This window comes from Lathyrus oleraceus, chromosome 4 (assembly GCF_024323335.1).
Source record: "Lathyrus oleraceus cultivar Zhongwan6 chromosome 4, CAAS_Psat_ZW6_1.0, whole genome shotgun sequence".
NCBI classification, from domain to species: domain Eukaryota; kingdom Viridiplantae; phylum Streptophyta; class Magnoliopsida; order Fabales; family Fabaceae; genus Lathyrus; species Lathyrus oleraceus.
Genome location: NC_066582.1, coordinates 433,263,923 through 433,283,484, shown reverse-complemented (window position 1 = coordinate 433,283,484; position 19,562 = coordinate 433,263,923). Strand labels below are relative to the sequence as shown.

General features: G+C 34.5%; 2 protein-coding genes and 1 pseudogene across 3 annotated transcripts in view; all 3 read right to left on the bottom strand.

The window, feature by feature from the left end:
- Positions 1 to 10,648: 10,648 nt before the first annotated feature.
- Positions 10,649 to 14,761, bottom strand: LOC127137837 (acylamino-acid-releasing enzyme-like; annotated as a pseudogene).
- A 123-nt stretch (positions 14,762 to 14,884) lies between these two features.
- The window catches only part of LOC127075884 (uncharacterized), a 28,527-nt gene continuing 23,849 nt past the window's right edge, over positions 14,885 to 19,562 (bottom strand). The window contains exons 2-3 of the mRNA XM_051017384.1: positions 15,379 to 15,538; positions 14,885 to 15,220 (exon numbers count right to left, since the gene is read on the bottom strand). Of these exons, the coding sequence (XP_050873341.1) occupies positions 15,119 to 15,220; positions 15,379 to 15,510 (234 nt within the window). The 5' untranslated portion in view covers positions 15,511 to 15,538 and the 3' untranslated portion in view covers positions 14,885 to 15,118. The remainder of the gene's footprint in view (positions 15,221 to 15,378; positions 15,539 to 19,562) is intronic.
- LOC127075885 (uncharacterized) overlaps positions 18,524 to 19,562 on the bottom strand; it is a 33,898-nt gene continuing 32,859 nt past the window's right edge. For both annotated transcript variants that reach the window (XM_051017393.1, XM_051017387.1), the window contains exon 3: positions 18,524 to 18,563. The gene's annotated coding sequence lies outside the window, so the exon portion shown is untranslated. The remainder of the gene's footprint in view (positions 18,564 to 19,562) is intronic.

Sequence of the window (19,562 nt, the reverse complement as noted above, 5' to 3'; positions counted from 1 at the left end):
GCCTTATTACTCCTCGAAAGAGTTGGACGATTGGTGAACACCACATTGCTCAATCTTTCGTCATTCTCCAAAAACATCTCAAACAAATCAAATCAAACTTCTCGCCCCCGAGCGATCGAAACCAATCACACCCAAACACATCAATTCAACTTGTCACCCCCGAGTGACCAAAACCCTTTCAAAAGAACACTGTCAATCCTTTCTAATGCGCACAACAAACCAATGCTTAAGCCTCCGCCGAGAGTAGACAAGCCAGCGTTTAGCCTTTAGAACGCGATCTACACAGTCGTTCATTAAAAGACACCCACAAAAACCGTAGTTTCCCGAACTACGAATGCTCTGATTTCCTTATTGCACCATAAGGATACGTAGGCACAAGATTGCGAGATCTTGGCGAGCACACTAATAAAAAACCTCCAATTTTCTCCCTTTGAGGTCTTCACCCATATCTATCATCATTTTTAATTACTCGAAGAAAGCAAATAACATTTAACTAACATTCAAATAGCAAATTAGACTAAAAGGTTCTCGTTGAGTACAACGGACGTGAGGGGTGCTAATACCTTCCCCTTACGTAATCGACTCCCGAACCCTAATATGGTTGCGACGACCATTATTCCCTTTTTTAAAAGGTTTTATCGATATTTTCCTATTCCTTCATTGGAATAAATAAAGTTCGGTGGCGACTCTGTTCGAACTAATTTTTCCGCGACCATCGCGAGGAATCGTATTTTTCGAGATGCGACAGTATGCTCTGCTGTTTGTTGAATAGCCCAAAAATATTCCTTCATCACTTTTGAGATCCATCTTCCTTCTTTGCTCACGATCAGCCAAGATATAGCATTTGCTCCCAAATACATGAAAGTATTTGACTGTAGGTTTTCTTCCTTTCCAGACTTCATAAAGGGTTGTGGGAGTCCCTTTCTTTAATGACACTCTGTTGTGAACATAGCAGGCTGTGTTCATGGCTTCAGCCCAAAAATGATAGGGCAATTTCTTAGCATGAATCATAGCTCTGGTTGATTCTTGAAGAGTCCTATTTTTTCTTTCCACCACACCATTTTGCTGGGGAGTGATGGGAGATGAGAACTCATGATGAATTCCTTCTGAAGAGCAGAACTCAGCAAATTTGTTGTTCTCAAACTCCTTTCCATGATCACTTCTAATTTTGACAACAGGACTTTCTTTTTCCCTTTGAAGTTTCAGACACAGCTCCTTAAATACTTCAAATACATCAGATTTTTCTCTTATAAAATTGATCCAGGTGTATCTGGAGAAATCATCCACCATCACATATGCATATTTCTTTCCACCAAGGCTTTCTACTTGCATGGGTCCCATCAAGTCCATATGAAGTAGTTCCAGGACTTTGGTAGTTGTGTCATGTCTGAGCTTCTGGTGTGACATCCTTGTTTGTTTTCCAATCTGACATTCTCCACAGATTTTTCCCTCATCAATTTTTAAGTTGGGAATTCCTCTAACAGCTTCAACTGATATGATTCTCTTCATACCTTTCAGGTGCAGATGGCCCAATCTTTGATGTCATATCTTCACTTCTTCTTCTTTGGCTAAGGTACACATTGAAGAGTATCCAGTTTCTTGAGAGCTCCACATGTAGCAGTTGTCTTTGGACCTAACTCCCTTCATGATTACTTTATTTTCTTTGTTAGTAATCAGACATTCAGTTCTTGTGAAGTTTACATTCAGACCTTGATCACATAGTTGACTGATGCTGATAAGATTAGCAGTTAATCCCTTAACAAGTAGGACATCATCCAGGTCAGGAACTCCAGGGCAATCCAGCCTACCCATTCCCTTGATTTCACCTTTTGCACCATCACCAAAGGTAACATAACTCATGGCATGAGGATGAAGTTCAATCAGCAGGTTTTTGTTCCCTGTCATATGTCTAGAGCAACCACTGTCAAAATACCAATCTTCTTTGGCTGAAACTCTAAGGGAAGTGTGAGTTATTAGACTTGTGACATTTGTCTTAAGAACCCATTGCTTTTTGTTAACAGTCTTGTGATGTTTGGACCTTGATTGGTGTTGAGACTGAACAGGGCCAGGATAACCATATAGTTTATAGCAGAAAGGCTTCAGGTGGCCAAATTTTCCACAGTATTGTCATTTCCATCTTTGATGTTTTCCTTTCTGCTGTTGTGACATCTGATGTGACATCTCAGGTTTGCTTTTAACATGGCTGCACTTAGGTTTGGATTTTGGTTTGCAACTAGTGTCACTGCACTCAGCCTTGAATCCAATGCCAGATTTATTTCCTGTTATTTGGCCAGTCTGGAGAATATTGTCTAGGATGGCAGATCCATTGTTAAGCATTCTTACATACTTAGTCATCTCTTCTAGTTTGGAATTCAAGAATACAGCTTTAGCTTCCAATTTTGAGATGATTTCCACATACTCTTCCTTTTCATTTTCCAGCTGAGCTATCACTTTCTCCTGTCTTTCAACTTGTCTGCACACTCCTGCACTTTTGTGGCACCACTCTTTGTATGTAGTGGCCAGCTCTTCAAAGGTTCTTTTATCATCAATTGACTCTTCATCAGACCCCCATCTTCCTGTCAATGCAGTCACATGGTTTGTAGCTTCTTCAGTTTCACTTCCATCAGACCAAGAGGCCACAAGACTCGTCTTTTGTTTCTTGAGGTAGGTCCCACATTCAGTTTTAATATGACCATATCCATTACACTCATAGCATTGAACTTCTTTGGGCTTTTCTTCAGACTTTGTTTTCTTACCAAAGCTGTTGGTTTTACTGATGTCAGATGTGATGTTTTTGACATTGCCCTTTGCTCTCACATCTACCTTTCTCATTAGTCTGTTGAACTGTCTTCCCAGCATTGCTATCTCATTTGCCAGATCTTCATCAGTATCTTGACCACCTTCCTTATCTTCCTCTTCAGTGCTTGACATGAATGTTATGCTTTTGACCTTCTTTTCTGCTCCATCACATATTCCCATCTCAAATGTTTGGAGGGATCCAATTAGCTCATCAACTCTCATATTTGAGATGTCTTGAGATTCTTCTATAGCTGTTACTTTCATAGCAAATCTCTTGGGGAGTGATCTTAGTATTTTTCTTACTAACTTTTCATCTGACATCTTCTCACCCAAAGCTCTAGAGGCATTGGTCATTTCAAGAATGCTCATGTAAAATTCATGAATATTTTCATCTTCTTTCATCCTTAAGTTTTCAAACTTAGTAGTGAGCAGTTGTAGTCTAGACAGTTTCACTCTAGAGGTGCCTTCATGAGTGGTTTTGAGAATGTCCCAAGCATCTTTAGCTACTTCACAATTGTTTACCAATTTGAAGATGTTCTTGTCCACTCCATTGAAGATGGCATTCAAAGCTTTAGAATTCCCAAGGCCTAGGTCATCCTCCTCCTTGGACCATTGTTCTTCAGGCTTTTTCTCAGCAGTGGCTTCTCCTTCTTTAGTAACTACAGGGTGTACCCAGCCTGTCAAGACAGCTTTCCAAGCCTTGTTATCAAGGGATTTTAAAAAGGCTACCATTCTAGATTTCCAATAGTCATAGTTAGAACCATCCAAAATTGGTGGCCTATGAACAGATCCTTCATCCCTCTCCATTGAACCAGAAAGTATTGTCCCTAGATCTCACCCAGAACCAGAGCAGGATGCCTGTCTGATACCAATGGAAATTCTGGTATCAGATATAAGATGTCGAACGTAATGTCACGACACTGATATCTGCTAATACACAATGGATAAATAAACAGAATGGTAAGGTAAATCACACAAGCAGTTGTTAACCCAGTTCGGTGCAACTCACCTACGTCTGGGGGCTACCAAGCCAAGAAGAAAATTCACTAAAATAGAATTAGTTCAAAGACTCTCCGTACACTTCAACAAGTTACAGTCTTTCTCACTTAATCTCTACCCGTGCAATTTCTACCTAAGCACTCTTAGATATGAGAACCCACTCACTTCCCTTACAATCACACACCAGTGATTTTAAACAACAATCCCTTGAGAAAAGAAAATACTTTTCAATTACACACTCTTGATTTTACTTCACAGTTTCAATCAAGAAGACACACTCTTGATCTTGCTTCACAGCTTTGATCAAGAAGACACACACTCTTGCTTAACAGCTTTAGAGTGACAAATTACAACCACAAATCACTCCAATTCAATCATTTATGGATGACTTGAATGACCTATAAGTCTTACGACTAAACAGACACAAACCCTAGCTCTCTCTATATATTTCGCTCAGTCTTAGTTGTGTATTCAAACAGGTTTTCTAAGTCCCTTTTTATAGAAGCATTATGTTGGGCTTGGACATCTTGAAAACCCTAAATCTATTTTCCAATCAAATCTTTTTATAACAGCTGGTTAGATCTCTTTGGAAAATAAGCAAATCTGGTTGTAATCCATGATTGAATGCGCCAGCTAATCAAATCTTCAATCGTTCAAAAGATTGTCATTAATTGTGCAATCATAAAACACTAGACATTCATACTGAATGTTCTGTGTACAGGATGTCATGACATCGGGTCTGACATCCTGGAAAAATCCTGCATAATCCAATAATTCCTTTTATAACTTTCAGCATGTACAACCATATCAGATGTCATGTCCTTGTGTATGTCATCTGAAACAATCCTGCATAAACATGTCTTTTCTTTTAAGCTCCAGCAGGTACAACAAATATCAGAATCCATGGCATTGTATGTGGCATTCTGAAACAATCCTGCATGCACATGTTCTTGAACACCAGCAGGTACATAGGATATCTTATGTTAAGACATCACATATGACATCTTGTGAACACTCTTTGTTTTACCAAAATTGCTGCCAACACTTAGAATCAACAGATTATGACTTGCAATCTCACGAGCCAAACTATAACTTTTACTAGTTTATCTCACGAAGAAAACACCAATTTCTCACAAGAGATATCACAAAAGAGACAAAAGTTATATTGAGTAATTTACAAGAATAACCCCAACACAAGAACAAAAAAAGAGACTCACTAATATTTTTCACTATCAAAAGACTAAGGCAATTTACCGAAAAAGAAAAAATGAAATGGATAGACTAGAAAGTGAGATATGTATAAAAATATATTTTCTGATGTGTTTTTAAAGTGACGAGAAACCCTCTATTTATAGGAGAAAAATTTGGCTCAAAAATAAAAAATATCCATGGGTCTTTAAATGAGATAATCGATTAAGTAATAGGTTTAATCAACTATGAGCTTCAAAATACAAGAATCCAAATTTCCAAAAAGGAAACTCTACAACGACTATGTGTCTTAATCGATTAAGAGTGTTTTAATCAATTAAGAAGCTTTATTTCTTGGTCTAATTGATTGGTTAAGATCCCTAATCAATTATGCAATGCATACAAGATTCATAAATGATTAGGAACATCATTGGTAAATAACACAAGCACCTTGATGGTTCCTCTATGGGTTTTAAGATGTTTTATCCAATATATAGAGGTTTAAAACAATTTTAGGTGAGTGTGTGCATTGCCTTAGTAAATTAAGAATTACTCTTATATATTTACAATACTATGGTAACTTAGACACGAACCGCAGGAGATTTCACATTTACTCTCTTTCACAATCTTTGAAGCTTCAAGATGCCTTTCTTGATTCATCATTGATTCAACACTTCATATGGGACTTGACTTCTTTATACTGATAAGGCTTTATAAGGTTTCTTTGATAGACAACATCATCAAAGATTGATTGACCAACAATCATCAAGGCTTCCATCGAACATGACTTGACATTAGGTGTTTGTTCTTAAAGAGATTGGACTTGGCATATTGATCTTCAAAAAAAACATCTTGATCTTTATGTAGCTACTTGATAATTGTTTGATTGATGAAGACTTCACATTATAATGTTGTCATTATAAAAGCTATCATGGATATATAATGATGTATACATTGTACTTGCAAGCACCTAGGTCCAGATTCTCCCTCTTTTTAATGTTGGCAACGCATCTCTCAGAGAGGTGTAACAAACAGAGAAACATATAAAATATTAACGTGGTTAAACTACCCATGATTAATATAGAGAGTATACCCTGCTCCCCTTGAGAGTACACTTCTCCCTCTTTTGCATAATCAAAAAAGGGGGAAACAACACACATAGGAAAACAAATTCAAGTACATAGATCACAAATTTCAAATAAGAAGATAATATACTTATTATTAAGCTAACTGAAATAAATTCAAAGTACAATAAAACAAGAAATTGATGTAAGTAAGCACACTAAAATTTATAAACAAGCATGATACAAAACAACTGCTAATTGTTATCATCATCATCAAAGGCTATTCCCTTTCCGAACACCAACTTTTTGATGAATTCAACTTCCTTGGTCAACTCTTGAACAATCTGAGAAGTCTCTTGGGAGATTACTAAAAGAGTCGTGAACATTCCTTCAAAAGACGATCCTTGATTATCCTTGATATCATTTGATTCCGTCCGAACATCCTCTAGGCTCCTAATGCTAACTCGGGCCTTGTTCAGACCTAGAGATTTCTCATCAATATGCCTTGAAGTTGAACTTGAGGTTTCATTATCCAAAAAGATCTGCTGGCAATTTTTTCGTAAAACATTTATTTTGAAGAAAACATCTTGACATTGGTTTTAAGGAAAAGCTCTATTCAACCTCTCTTCCTTTTAGACCATTATACACCCATATTCTACCCAACATACATGTCTTTCCAAAACCTAGTTTGAAGACCATTCTCAATAATCATCAAAACACCCTCCCCAAACCAGTATCAACAACTGTCACTTTTAGAGCCCAACAATGATACCCCTCTCTACCACAACGATACTCTCCTTAAAAGCCTAATGTACTACATCCTAAAGAGGGCGACATAACCTTCGTACAATACTTCACCACCATAATCTTCTTCTAGAAAGACGAACAACCCTTGGCACACTCTAACGACAACTACCAAGAAGAAGGAGAGCAATATTAACCTGGACTTTGACCCTAAGACCACCAGACTCTTTAAATTTACAAACAACCTTCTAGTTCACCCAAGAAATCTTCTTAGACCCACCCCTAAAAGAAATTGTCTCTACAAACAAACAACTTTCTTCCAATCCGTGACATACATCTTTGTAAGGGAGATGAAGGAGATAATTATGACGACCGGGGCCTTACACTTAGCCATTAATTCTTACCAAACTAACTAAAACAATTTTTCTAAAAGATATAAATATCTTTATGTAGAAAAGAATGAAAATCAAATCAATCTTCACCAAATATTTTTTTTCTAAAATTTTGAATGGCAAAGTAATTATATTTATAAAAGTATAAATAATATTCTAACTCATTATTATAACCAAAGAATGTTGGAAATACGCCAAATTCCCGTTCAAAAATTTCACCAAAGCTTGATAAATTCCGAACCAAATCTTGATGAACAAGAATCAATCTTTCTGATTGATTACTCCTCTTGTTCTTCACTATTGACTCGAGTGAATCAATCACACCTTGGTTGAAAGATTTCACTGCACAGTGATACTGAAAGAATGAATAAAATATGAATTTAGGGAAGAAAAGGTTTTAGGGTTTTAACAAAAGAAAGGAGAGGAAACACTTGTAAAATCTGCAGAGTTTCTCTTTGCTCTTTATTTTTATGCAACTGCATATGATCTGTTGTGTGTTACAATCAATAATAGGGTACTTCCCTATTTATAGACTGATATTTCTTACACCCCAAGCAATCTGTAACAAACTAACTAACTCAGCTTAAAACACAATAAAGCTAAGTCTAACGAATATGTCGAATACACACTTCTTTCCACATTTCGACAAATATTACAATGCAACACACTATGCATTTTGACAACAACAAACTCTATCAAAAATGTTTCTTTGATACAAAAAATTATACTTTCAGCACACCACCTAATTCATTATGTCTAAGCTATCTACATTCATCATAGATCTCAATTTCTTGAACACTTCGACCTGTACTCCTTTCATCATGATGTCTGCAATCGGATTCTCAGTTCTGCAGTTTTCTAAGTCCATCTTCGTTTTTTTCAATTTCTCTCGAAGAAATGGAACCTAATTTCGATGTGCTTGCTTCTTCCATATGCTATCAGATTCTTCGTCAGATTGATAGTAGACATGTTGTTGATCTTCATGGTAATCGCTCCATGATTATTCCATGTAATCTCTTCGACCAAATTCACCATCCATGTTGCTTGACCTGAACAAATAGAAATATCTATGTACTCTGCTTCACATGACGATAGTACTACTACTAGTCCTTTTCTTGAACTCCAAGCAACTGGTGCACCATCTAGCTTAAACACATAGTAAGTTGTGGATTTTCTATCCTCAACATTACTACATCAACTTGAGTCGGTGTATCCCACGAAGTTGCACTCTTTAACTTCATCAACTTCTAGAAACAAAATTTCATAGTCGAGAGTTCCTTTCAAATACCTTAGTATCTTCTTCGTCGCTTCCAGGTGTGATACCTTTGACTTATGCATGAATCTACTCGCCATACCTACATTGTATGCTAGATTAGGCCTTGTGTGACAAAGATATTAAAGTGATCAAATGAATCTTTTGTACTGTTTTGGATCAACATCATCTTCATATGTGTCTTTCGACAGATGTAATTTTGGCTCAGCTGGAGTCGAAGTTGGGTTGCCATCTTGCATTTCAAATCTCTTGAGTATTTTCCCCACATATTTTCTTTGATGCATCATCAAGTCTCCACTACTCTTGTAGAATTCAATACCAAGTAAGTACAATATATTTCCCAAGTATGACCTTTCAAACTCCTTATTTAAGTCATGTTTGAAGTTTTCGATCTCCTTCTTGCAACTTCCTGTTATTAACAGGTCATCAACATAGAGATATAGTATAAGTAATTCACTATTGCTTTTTCTTACATACACTTCATGCCCAGTTATGAATTTCACAAATTCATTCTCCCTTAGAAATCTATCTATATTCTTATTCCAAGCTCTTGGAGTTTGCTTAAGTCCATGCAAGGCTTTATGCAACCTATATACATTGCTTTCTTCATCTTGTTTCATAAACCTAGCTGGTTGTGCAACATAAACTTCTTCATCTAAGGCGTCATTCAGGAATTCACATTTTACATCCATATGAAATATGTTCTAGTTATTCATATTTTCTAGACCAATAACCAACCTGGTCGTTTCGATCCTAGTAACAGGTGCAAAAACCTCGTCGAAGTCGATTACTTCTTTATAATGAAATCCTTTTGCCACAAGTTTTGCCTTGTGTCGAGTTACTTCTCCTTTGGGATTCAACTTCACCTTGTATACCCACTTCACATTGATTTCCTTCTTGCCTTGAGGCAATTGTACAAGTGACCAAGTGTTGTTAACTTCGATGGAATTTAATTCCTTATTCATTGTTTTCATCCACTTCGAAACCTTCAATGTCTCGGTTGCATTGACTGGTTCGACATCTACATAGAAAGCATAGTGTACCAACCCACCTTCATCATTGACCATATCATTTGATGTAATCACACATTCTTGCAACCTTGTAGGCATGTATCTAGTTCTTTGAGGTCTTCTTGTGCTTGCTTAACCTATGACTTCTTCTTGTCAAACTTCTCTTTTGACTTCACTTGTTGGTTCTTCATATAACATTCTCACTGAATCCTTCTTCACATTTCATATCCAATTCCATTCCTTAAGCTCATCCATGATCATGTCCCTGTTGATCACTACTTGCTTGTTCACTAGATCGAACAACTTATATCCACCAGTCAAATGATATCTTATAAGGATCATTTGACTCGACTTATCATCAAGTTTTCTTCTCAATTGATCTTCCACGTGTCTATGTGCTATAGATCCAAATACCTTCAGATAACTCAAGCTAGGCTTGACACCAGATCAACCTTCCTCTGGCGTGATTTCTTCTGGCCTTTTCGTCGGACATCTGTTCAAAATATATGTTGCAGTTGACACATCTTCTCCCCCATAATTCTTTGGGTAGATGATTGTCTTTCAACATACTTCTCACCATATTCATGATGATTCTATTCTTCCTTTCTGTAGTTGCATTCTGTTGTGGAGTGTAGGGTGGCAACACCTCATGCACAATCCATTCTTTCTCATATAATGTGTCAAAGTCTTTCAACACATATTCTCCACCTGGATAGGACCATACATGTCAGAGTATATGACTTCAAGAATTACGTTTGACTTACTTCTCGCATCCTTGCTGAAGTTGTTCTTGTGCTGCTTCGCCTGCACACATTCCTCACACACTTCATTTGGAATGTCGATTTGCAGTACCCTAAAACCATATTTCTTCTTTTTATATATTTGATGTCTTTGAAATTGAGATAACCAAGTCTATAGTTCCACATCCATTGATCCCTGTTGGTTACAGATGTAAGGCACTTGTGCTTTATCACATTAAGTTCAATCCTGAAGGTTCTATTCTGAGACATAGGTGCCTTCAAGATTAATCTTCCATCGGAGTTATAATTTTGGACAGTATTACGAATTGTCTTAAAGAGAGTGAATCGTTCCGTGACTCATCCCAGTAACTTTTGTGGCTATTTTTAAAAATCCATAATCATTCAAAATTATTCTGGGTTTATCCGTAAATGACTAACATACATAAGTAGTCTTGCATTTCCTGTCACCTGAAATTTAACAACTTTTGTCTCCAAACATCTTTCATTTGTTGTGTATATTTTATATATTATACTATAAAGGGTATCAAACTATAGTCCCAATTTTGACCATGGAGGATATAGCTGGTGGTACAGTGCAATCAATCTCATTTCAATTACTTGAATAATTAAGAACTGTTGTGCGTTTTCCACACACTTATTTGCAGTATTTGTTGAACCACACCCCAATGTTAAGGATGCTTTCCCATTCAGATTGTGGTCTACACAAATATAAAATAAGATTTAAAATCATGATTATGATTCTATGTAGGAATTCAGAGGGGTTTATGATGGACTTATCTACCTTTTGAGTGCATGAACATCATTTTGAAACATGATGATTTTGACCTCTGATCCTTTCTCTTTTAAAGCTCGAGCATACTAGACATTCAAATAGTGAAAGTTATACTGTCATACAATAACAACAAAGAAAACCACGAGTCCGAGTGGACTATTCGAATTGCGATAAGTACTTACTTGCAGTCCATCAAAGATTGGAACACGGCGATCTTGCGCACCTAAAAGGAAAAGTGTTGGTGCCTTTACCTGCAGAATTCATGAAAAGACATAACGCCAGAAATCAACTATACGCAATAAGACACATCGTAATCATTATCATTAGCACCAATGAGTGTAATTCAATCATTAAGAGTTCTAGTAATAACATGGTAGTTCAATCAAAACATGTTTGGTTCAATGTAAGACCTTTGAAACGTGCGAGATAGGAGATTTGCTATAGAAGAGAGACAAATTTTCTGCAGAAAGTGTTTTCTTAAACCGATTTCTTGCAATGGTTCCACATGCCTCTACATAACACCAATCAGGGATATCGGTTGTACCAACCATCAATGCAAAGTTACAAACAGGATTAATTGCTGCAGCTGCTACAAACTTCTCTGGTGCCTGGAGCAATTAGAAATCCAAAAATACACTAAGATTAACAAAAGCCACCACACTTCAACAAATTAAAAAAAAAACAATCTCATTTGATAAATTTCACTTCATTAACGTAGACAGTAACTGGACTTATTGCACCTGGCCAATCAAATGAGTCGTCAAAAAACCACCATGTGAAATTCCCATCACCGTAATCTTGGATGGACTGGCAAGACCCAAGTTGATCACATGATCTATGGCAGAAAGAACATCATTGACATCCTACACATGAAAAACTAAAATATAGATACAACCAGAAAAAATCCAGTATAGATGCAACTAACTTATTAAGCATATGTTTGCTTAGATAGTATTACCAAAGTCTATTCGGATGTAGAAAACAAAAAATACTAACCTGAGCCAACTTTCCCTGGAAGAGACTGTAGTGCTTCCTCGCCAAATCCTAATGAACCTCTGAGAGATATAATAAGGTGTAAGAAACCTTAAATAGACATTTAATCTTCCGTACTTTCGCACCCTTTTACTTTTCTATGCTAGTGATTCTGATGTTGTAGCATACAGGTTCTGAAGAATCTGAACAAGCCGCTAACTGTATTTTAAACTAGTTAAGCCAACTAAGCTTATTTTTTCATAAAAAATGGTAGCCTTAAGTTCATTATGTAAGAGTTAAATCAACAATCGCTAACTGTACTAGAAGCATGAATAACCTGTAATTTACAATCAACAAGCTATATCCAACCGAAGATAGAAATGCCCAAGACTTAGAGAAGTGTGACAAAGAGACGTCTTGTGGCCCTCCATGAAGGATCACAATTAATGGATCAAATAAATCCTTGCTCAAGGTTTTGGATGATACAAATATAGCTTCAAAAGGTTTAGCAGCACCTGAAATTAAAATAAACACCTATTTGTGATTTGGCTGACTTGACTAATCCCAGAATGTGATCAAGATTTACGCATAGATATCAATATACAAACATTCATTGAGTTTGTTTTAAAAGTACGTAGTCGCCAAATAAATGGTTGCATTCTATGAGAAGAAAATCGTTAATCAATTTAATGAACTCATGACTCTCAATGGTGACATAACAAACAATTCATGAGTAATAAACCAAAGCAACTTAAAGACCTTTTATTGGATCATTGGGAGCATCTGTGACTGAGATCTTCAGTATACTGCACTGGAGAGAGGACAACAAAGATCTAACCTGCAACCAAAATCCAGTGAGTCACGTCTAAACATATAATATACTTTTGAGACAACAGTTTTCATTACTATATCTCAAAAGAAATAGATTAAAAAAACCTTGTCAGAGCATTTGAATATGGGACTGGATATCTTTGACCAATTCCATGTAGTATTTCTCCCTGCCTTCTCAATGATCATCCTCAGCACACATTACAACAGGAATCTTTAGAATTGATTGAAAAAAACCAGAGTTATTAACTGACAAAAACACGCACTCTATGACTTCTGAAAAGATTAGACATTGTACGTAAAAATAGGTTCTCCAATGATTATCATGCCACCAAATCAGTCCCTCAAATTCAAATTTACACAACATTTACAAAATCCATAATTTTCTATCACCACTTTGTCCCTCCATATGTGTGGCGGTTTAGATCGTTGAGAAACTTATTGGGAGAAAACTCTTTAGAAGACTAATGTGATGGCACCATAATTTTTGTAGGAGTGATTTAGGAGTTAAACTGAAGTCTAAATTTAAAAAATGCAAGCAAACCAAATCCAATCAAATTAAGCCGGCAACAGATCTTACGATGTCGTAAATTTTGGCGGATTGGTACAGTTTCCCATTAGTTGGCCAATCAATCCTATGAAGTGAATTTGTAGCATTGTGCACTCCAGAATCCACAGCACTTTTTGCAGATAAAAATACAAGATACTCTCCTTTTGGACTGGTAGAAAATTCATGAATGATGGTTAATAGATCAGGGACGCCACACATATACTAATATTTCGCATGAACTGACTCAGTTTCATAAGCCATTATTTGATTAATTTGACAAGTAACTTTGCATGGGCATAACAGAAATTTAGGAAAGTACTGACTACTGGAAATCCAGAGATACAGAAAATAAACGAAAACAAATAAAAAGGAAATTTAACTACTTACATCACATGTGCACGCCAAAAACTAGAAATTTGTGCAAAATTGTGCAAAATTGTTTTTCACTCTCAAGGACACGAAACAAAAGGAGACTAATCGATAAATATACAACTATAAATTAATTAATATTGGACACAATAACTTAAACACAAGCATCTGATTCCACCAGCTTACCTGAATCGTGGAAAAAGAGCACTACTTATCGTTGGAGTTAGATTCAGTGCATGCAATTCTTCAGTTGCGCTACATGTAAAACATTAGTTTCATAACTCTTTTCAGAAATAACCAAACTTGCCAACAAATTTATACTTTGTAAAAGTTACGGAAACATAGGGAGTTAAGAATTTCTTACTAAAATGACTCATTGGTGCTCTAGTTCCTCGGATTTTGACTCATGATGTGGTGCTCTCACCACATACAATGCACAAGGCCTGGTAGAGCAGTACTTCATACCAAGCTTTCTTGCCTCAGATGACCACCTGACAAAAACAAGACACTGTTTCGAAGTTTCGGTAAATGGAGCCCACACAACTTGGCCAACACTCAAAGATTTGTCAATTCCTTTGACAGCTTGTACCTCTCCACTGCATAAATACTAGTTAAACTAAGATTTGCTCAGCGTAGTCTATCGCAAATCATGGAAAATAGAAAGTTGTTCAAATTCCCCTATACTACACGGTTATAGCACTGTTATTTGACAGCAATTTGTCTAAATAGAGCATCGTGGCACAATAGAGAGTAGTAAAAATTCTGCCACTATTCGACAACATAGATTCACTGGACATTAATATGAATGATAAAAGTCTTCTAGGCCTGAAGAGGTATTCAACAACTCCTTCTGGTTCTAGGCCTGAAGAGGAATATATTTTTCCCTTGAACCATATCTTTCTATTACCTGAACCCTTTGAAAATATTGCTTCTTAACTTGTTCGAAATCACTTGCTGTATCAGCTTGAGAGAGTAGCAAAATTATTATCTTTGCTCACCGGTAATCCCAAACTATCTATATAGATGAGAAAACAGTCCATGACTTGATGCAATGCAGAATTGATTTTTGGCGTGATAGTGAAATTGCAAACGTTGACTCATTTACTTAATAACAATATGTTCCTTTCATTGCAGAAAATTTTATAATAAAACAAGAGAAACAATTGAAAGAAGCAAAGATTCATAGTTCATTGCAGAAAATTTCATAATAAAACAACAGAAACAATTGAAAGAAAGTAAAAATATGTTACAACTTAAGAGTTTCGCAAATAAGGATAGAAAAACCTTTTACTGAAAATGTTTAGAAGTGATTGAACATTATACATAGCAATGGCACATTTAAAGTGATACAGATACTAGTACATAACCACTAAAGCACAACCAACCCACAAGAAGCATCAGGAGTTGTTCCTTTTGCGAGCTATCTCCCTCGCCATCTCTCTAAGCTCCTCTGGTGGTGGTGGCTTTTGTGTATCTTTGGGATATTCAACGTATGATTTCTGCAACATGATAACAAGAAAATGCAATTTAGAAGATGATTGTTTGGAAGCTAATTCAAATCTACTTGTAGCATAACCCTAAGTTTTGTGATCATGAATTAAAGTAAGCGATTGAAAAAAGGTACAGAGAGTGTGTGAGAGAGAGGGAGAGAAGTTACTTTTCCGATGAACTTGTGGAGGGTGTTGTCGGTATTGCTAGCATAAACGTACATAAGAACGATGGGTACAGTAACGTAAACCCCAAACTTGGCGATCTCTAGAATCCCCTTTGAAGTTCCCAGTGATGACATCTTTCCTTTCCTTCCGCCAACAAACTCAGCTAACAACTCTCAATTCAGATCAAACCATATGGGTGTTACGATAAATTAGATTGGCCAGCCAGTTGAATTGAGAGGATAGCGTGAACCTAATATGACCTCTGCTCCCTTCCGGTATTTTTTTTTTTATTTCTAATTTTTTTACTTGAAAATTAATATATATAATTAGTTTTTTCAAACGGAAAAGACAATATTTTATTATTGTTTCTTTTAGCGGTCAACACAGCAGAAGGATGTCTGTGCACAAGTCCTTTTACCTTCCGTGTTTTACTTTACGGGCTTTAATTATTATTGTAATATGATATTTATACAGAAATTAATATAAAAGTTAATTGAATAAAATTGTTAATTATTAAATAAAATTCAATCTAAAATTTAAAGTAAGTTAAATTATTAAATTAATATATATATATATATATATATATATATATATATATATATATAAAGATAGTATATTGTTAATATAAAAAAAATATTAACTTATATTCAATTAAAATATTTTATATTATTAAATTATAATATATTTTAAAAATAAAAATATGATGTTACGTAATACTTTATTCTTATCTTAAGAAAGATTCGGTGAATGATGAAAAGAATAAAAAGAAACTTTCCAATAAAAGATAAACTCTTAAAGTTGAAGTTGGCTAGAGTTAAAAAAATAGAAATAAATTAAAGATTTTCTTCCTAAACAATCAATAAGACTAGTAAAAAAAACATTTCTTTGAAAAATAAAGATGAAGAATTCAGAAATCGTCTTGCTTGTTTTATAAAAGCTACTAAAACTTTTTAAAATATTATGGACTCTCAAACGAGGATGTTTGAAAAAAATAGACTAGGCTTTAATGTTTCAAAAAATTAAAAGTTGTATGATAAAATTTGTGCCAAAGAAAATATTAGAAATTAAAACAAAATGCTCATATTGCAATAAAATGGACATGTTCAATCATTTTGGTATTATAAGAAAATATTATATAAAAAAACTATTATCTCTAAGGTGATGGCCTATGAACATGAATGATATGATTAGTGTAATGGTTTTGTAAATCTCTTTATAGTTTGATAATGCAATCATTAGATGATGTGGAACCCGGTTACGGATGAATGCATGATTTTGAGGCTTTTTGATTTTTGTCTATCGGATATTTTTTCCTCTCAATTCAACTGGCTTTTTGATTTTTGTCTATCGGATATTTTTTCCTGTTGTTGTTGTTGTGGACGTTGGCTTGGAGGGTTTTATTTTGGTGATAGAGGTAGAGCCGTCAATTTAGGGGGCCGGACCCTAACTTTTAAGACCCCCAAAATATAGAGGGCCCAAAATTCTAAAAATAAATGAGCCCCAAAATATATAGGCCCCCTAAACTAAAGTTCCATAAAATTCAGATAAAGCCTTAAGGCCCCATCATTTTTTAAAGTTGACTTTTTAAAGAAAAAAAATTGACTTTTTTTTACAGAAAAAATTATTTTATTATTTTATTTTCATAAAAATCATTTTTTTCAAAAAATATCAACTTTTTTATTTTAGGAAAAATTCGATTTTGTTTCAAATAAAATTAAACTTTTTTATTTAAAAAAATCGATTTAATTTTTTGGAAAAAATCGATTTTTTTTTATTTTAGAAAACACTTTGAGTTTTTTTTTTATTTCTGAAAAAAGTCAGTTTTTTTTTATTTTCGAAAAAATTTGGGTTTTTTTTCAAAAACAAATCACCTTTTTTTTTCAAAAAAACTGACCTTTTTTTATATAAAAAAAATTGAAATTTTTTTTCAAAAAAAATCAAATTTTTTACTTTCAGGAAAAATCAACTTTTTTCTCGAAAAAAATCGATTGTTTATTTTCAAAATAAAATTGATATTCTTTTTCGAAAAAAATAATTTTTTCTTTTAAAATAGAATTGACTTTTTTTTCGAAAAAAATTGATTTTTTATTTTTAAAGAAAAACCGCCTTTCTCATTTTAAAAAATTAATCAGTTTTTTTTACGAAAAAAATCTATTTATTTTTTTTTCAAAAATATCAATTTTTTTTTAAAAAACTAAAAATTTTAATACTTTAAAAAAATCGGTTATGTTTATTTTTTTAAAAAAATGATTTTGTTTTTATTTAAAAATTTTGATTTTTTTTATTTTAAAAAAATAAGGTTTTTTTCGAAAAAAATAGTTTTCAAAAATATTTATTATTTAAAAATATTTATTTAAAAAAATAAAATATGTTGTTTCAAATAAATTATATTTTGAACCCCTCATTTAGGCCCTTTAAAAAACAAAAATATGAGGGGGCTTAAAAATAAGGGGCCAAAGAGTTATTGATTTAGTAGGGGGCCTAAAAAATGGGGCCAAATAGGGGCCTAATTGTTAGGGCTTTTTTGACCCCTCATTTAGGCCCTTTAAAAAACAAAAATATGAGGGGGCTTAAAAATAAGGGGCCAAAGAGTTATTGATTTAGTAGGGGGCCTAAAAAATGGGGCCAAATAGGGGCCTAATTGTTAGGGCTTTTTTGACCCCTCTAGATAGAGGTCATCTATAGTCAACCTACATTTTTCCCAAGACCTCTTTTTGAAAGCCTCTCACGTGTTCCACGTGATTATACTATAGTGGACCCGAGACAGTTTGTAACACGTGGATCTTAGATATTTATGACGATCCGCTTGCATAATTTTATTTACAATTCATTCATCAACCAATAATTTTCAGATATATGTTGTACTTATAATATAATTTTACTTTGAAACTAGTATTGTTTTTGAAACTATATGTTTTTTTAATGGCAAACTGCCCCTAATATGATCTCAAATTCAATAATCTGACCTAATGAATTATGTTTTGCGGCGCTTTAGAATTGTCTCTATATATCTCAGCCAAAATTGTACTGATCGGTATGAGTTCCAATCCAACCATGGTAAGCGGTTTGTAGTCTCGAGTTTTTTACTCAAACCGTATTTCTATTATGGAGAGTATGGAAGTTGAAACCACAACACCAAAAAATTGTTTCTCGTTTCCCTGCAATCAAATTCCTCTCATGGAGTCCTCTAGGAAGCATAAAAATGCTTCTTCATCAGCATAAAAATTTGAGAACATGTCATTGAACTGAAAGAAGGGAAGGATAGAGACTAAAAGAGAATCATTCAAGCTAACAAAAACAAATTGAATATTGCATCTAAGATGCAACCACTACGATTCTAACATGCAGAGAACAAAGCTTTTCCCATTGCTAGGTAAACAATAAGTTGGAAAAAAGAATAGAAAAAATAATAATTAAATAGACATAAAAAAATTGATACCATAACAACATATATGATATATCAACTAATAAAGAAGAGATATACATATACAACTTTTTAAATAAATAAGATGAACTACAATAGTTTTGTCATTCACAGAAACTCATATCACAAATACTTAAAGACTGAATGAAACAATAAATTATTATCTTTGCTCACCGGTAATCCCAAACTATCTATATGTCAGGAAAGTAACCAGGCAAAAGCTTAGAAGTCAAGTTGGTAACAATGTTATCAATCATAGAAAATAGCTATTTGATCAAATACAATGCTGTTGTTCGACAATATTTTATACTAATAGTGTACCGCAGAAAAATAGTTATCTATTATGGCCGCTATTTGACAACATTAGTCAATAGTAACCATAACTCAACATGCATGTCTTCACCGTCAACATAACATCGGCCTCATTCAGTTCAAAGTCTATAATCAATCCAGTGTTATCAATGGCAGGCCATGGAAGAGAGTGAAAAATTTGATATATTGGCGCACCATCCTTCCCAAACTTGGCCATGATAGAGAGCCAAAAAAGTGCCACCAATACCCGCCATGGCCGATATTTGACAACATTGAATCAATCCCTAACATCCCAGAAATGTTAAGGAAGGACATTAAATAAATCCAATAAAAATACTTATGAAAGAGGTGTGAAGGTAGAATTACCTCTCAGAAGAAAGACATAAAGCAGCTTACCATTTCATTAATGACTTCATGCAATGAAGAATTGATTTTTGGCGTGATAATGAA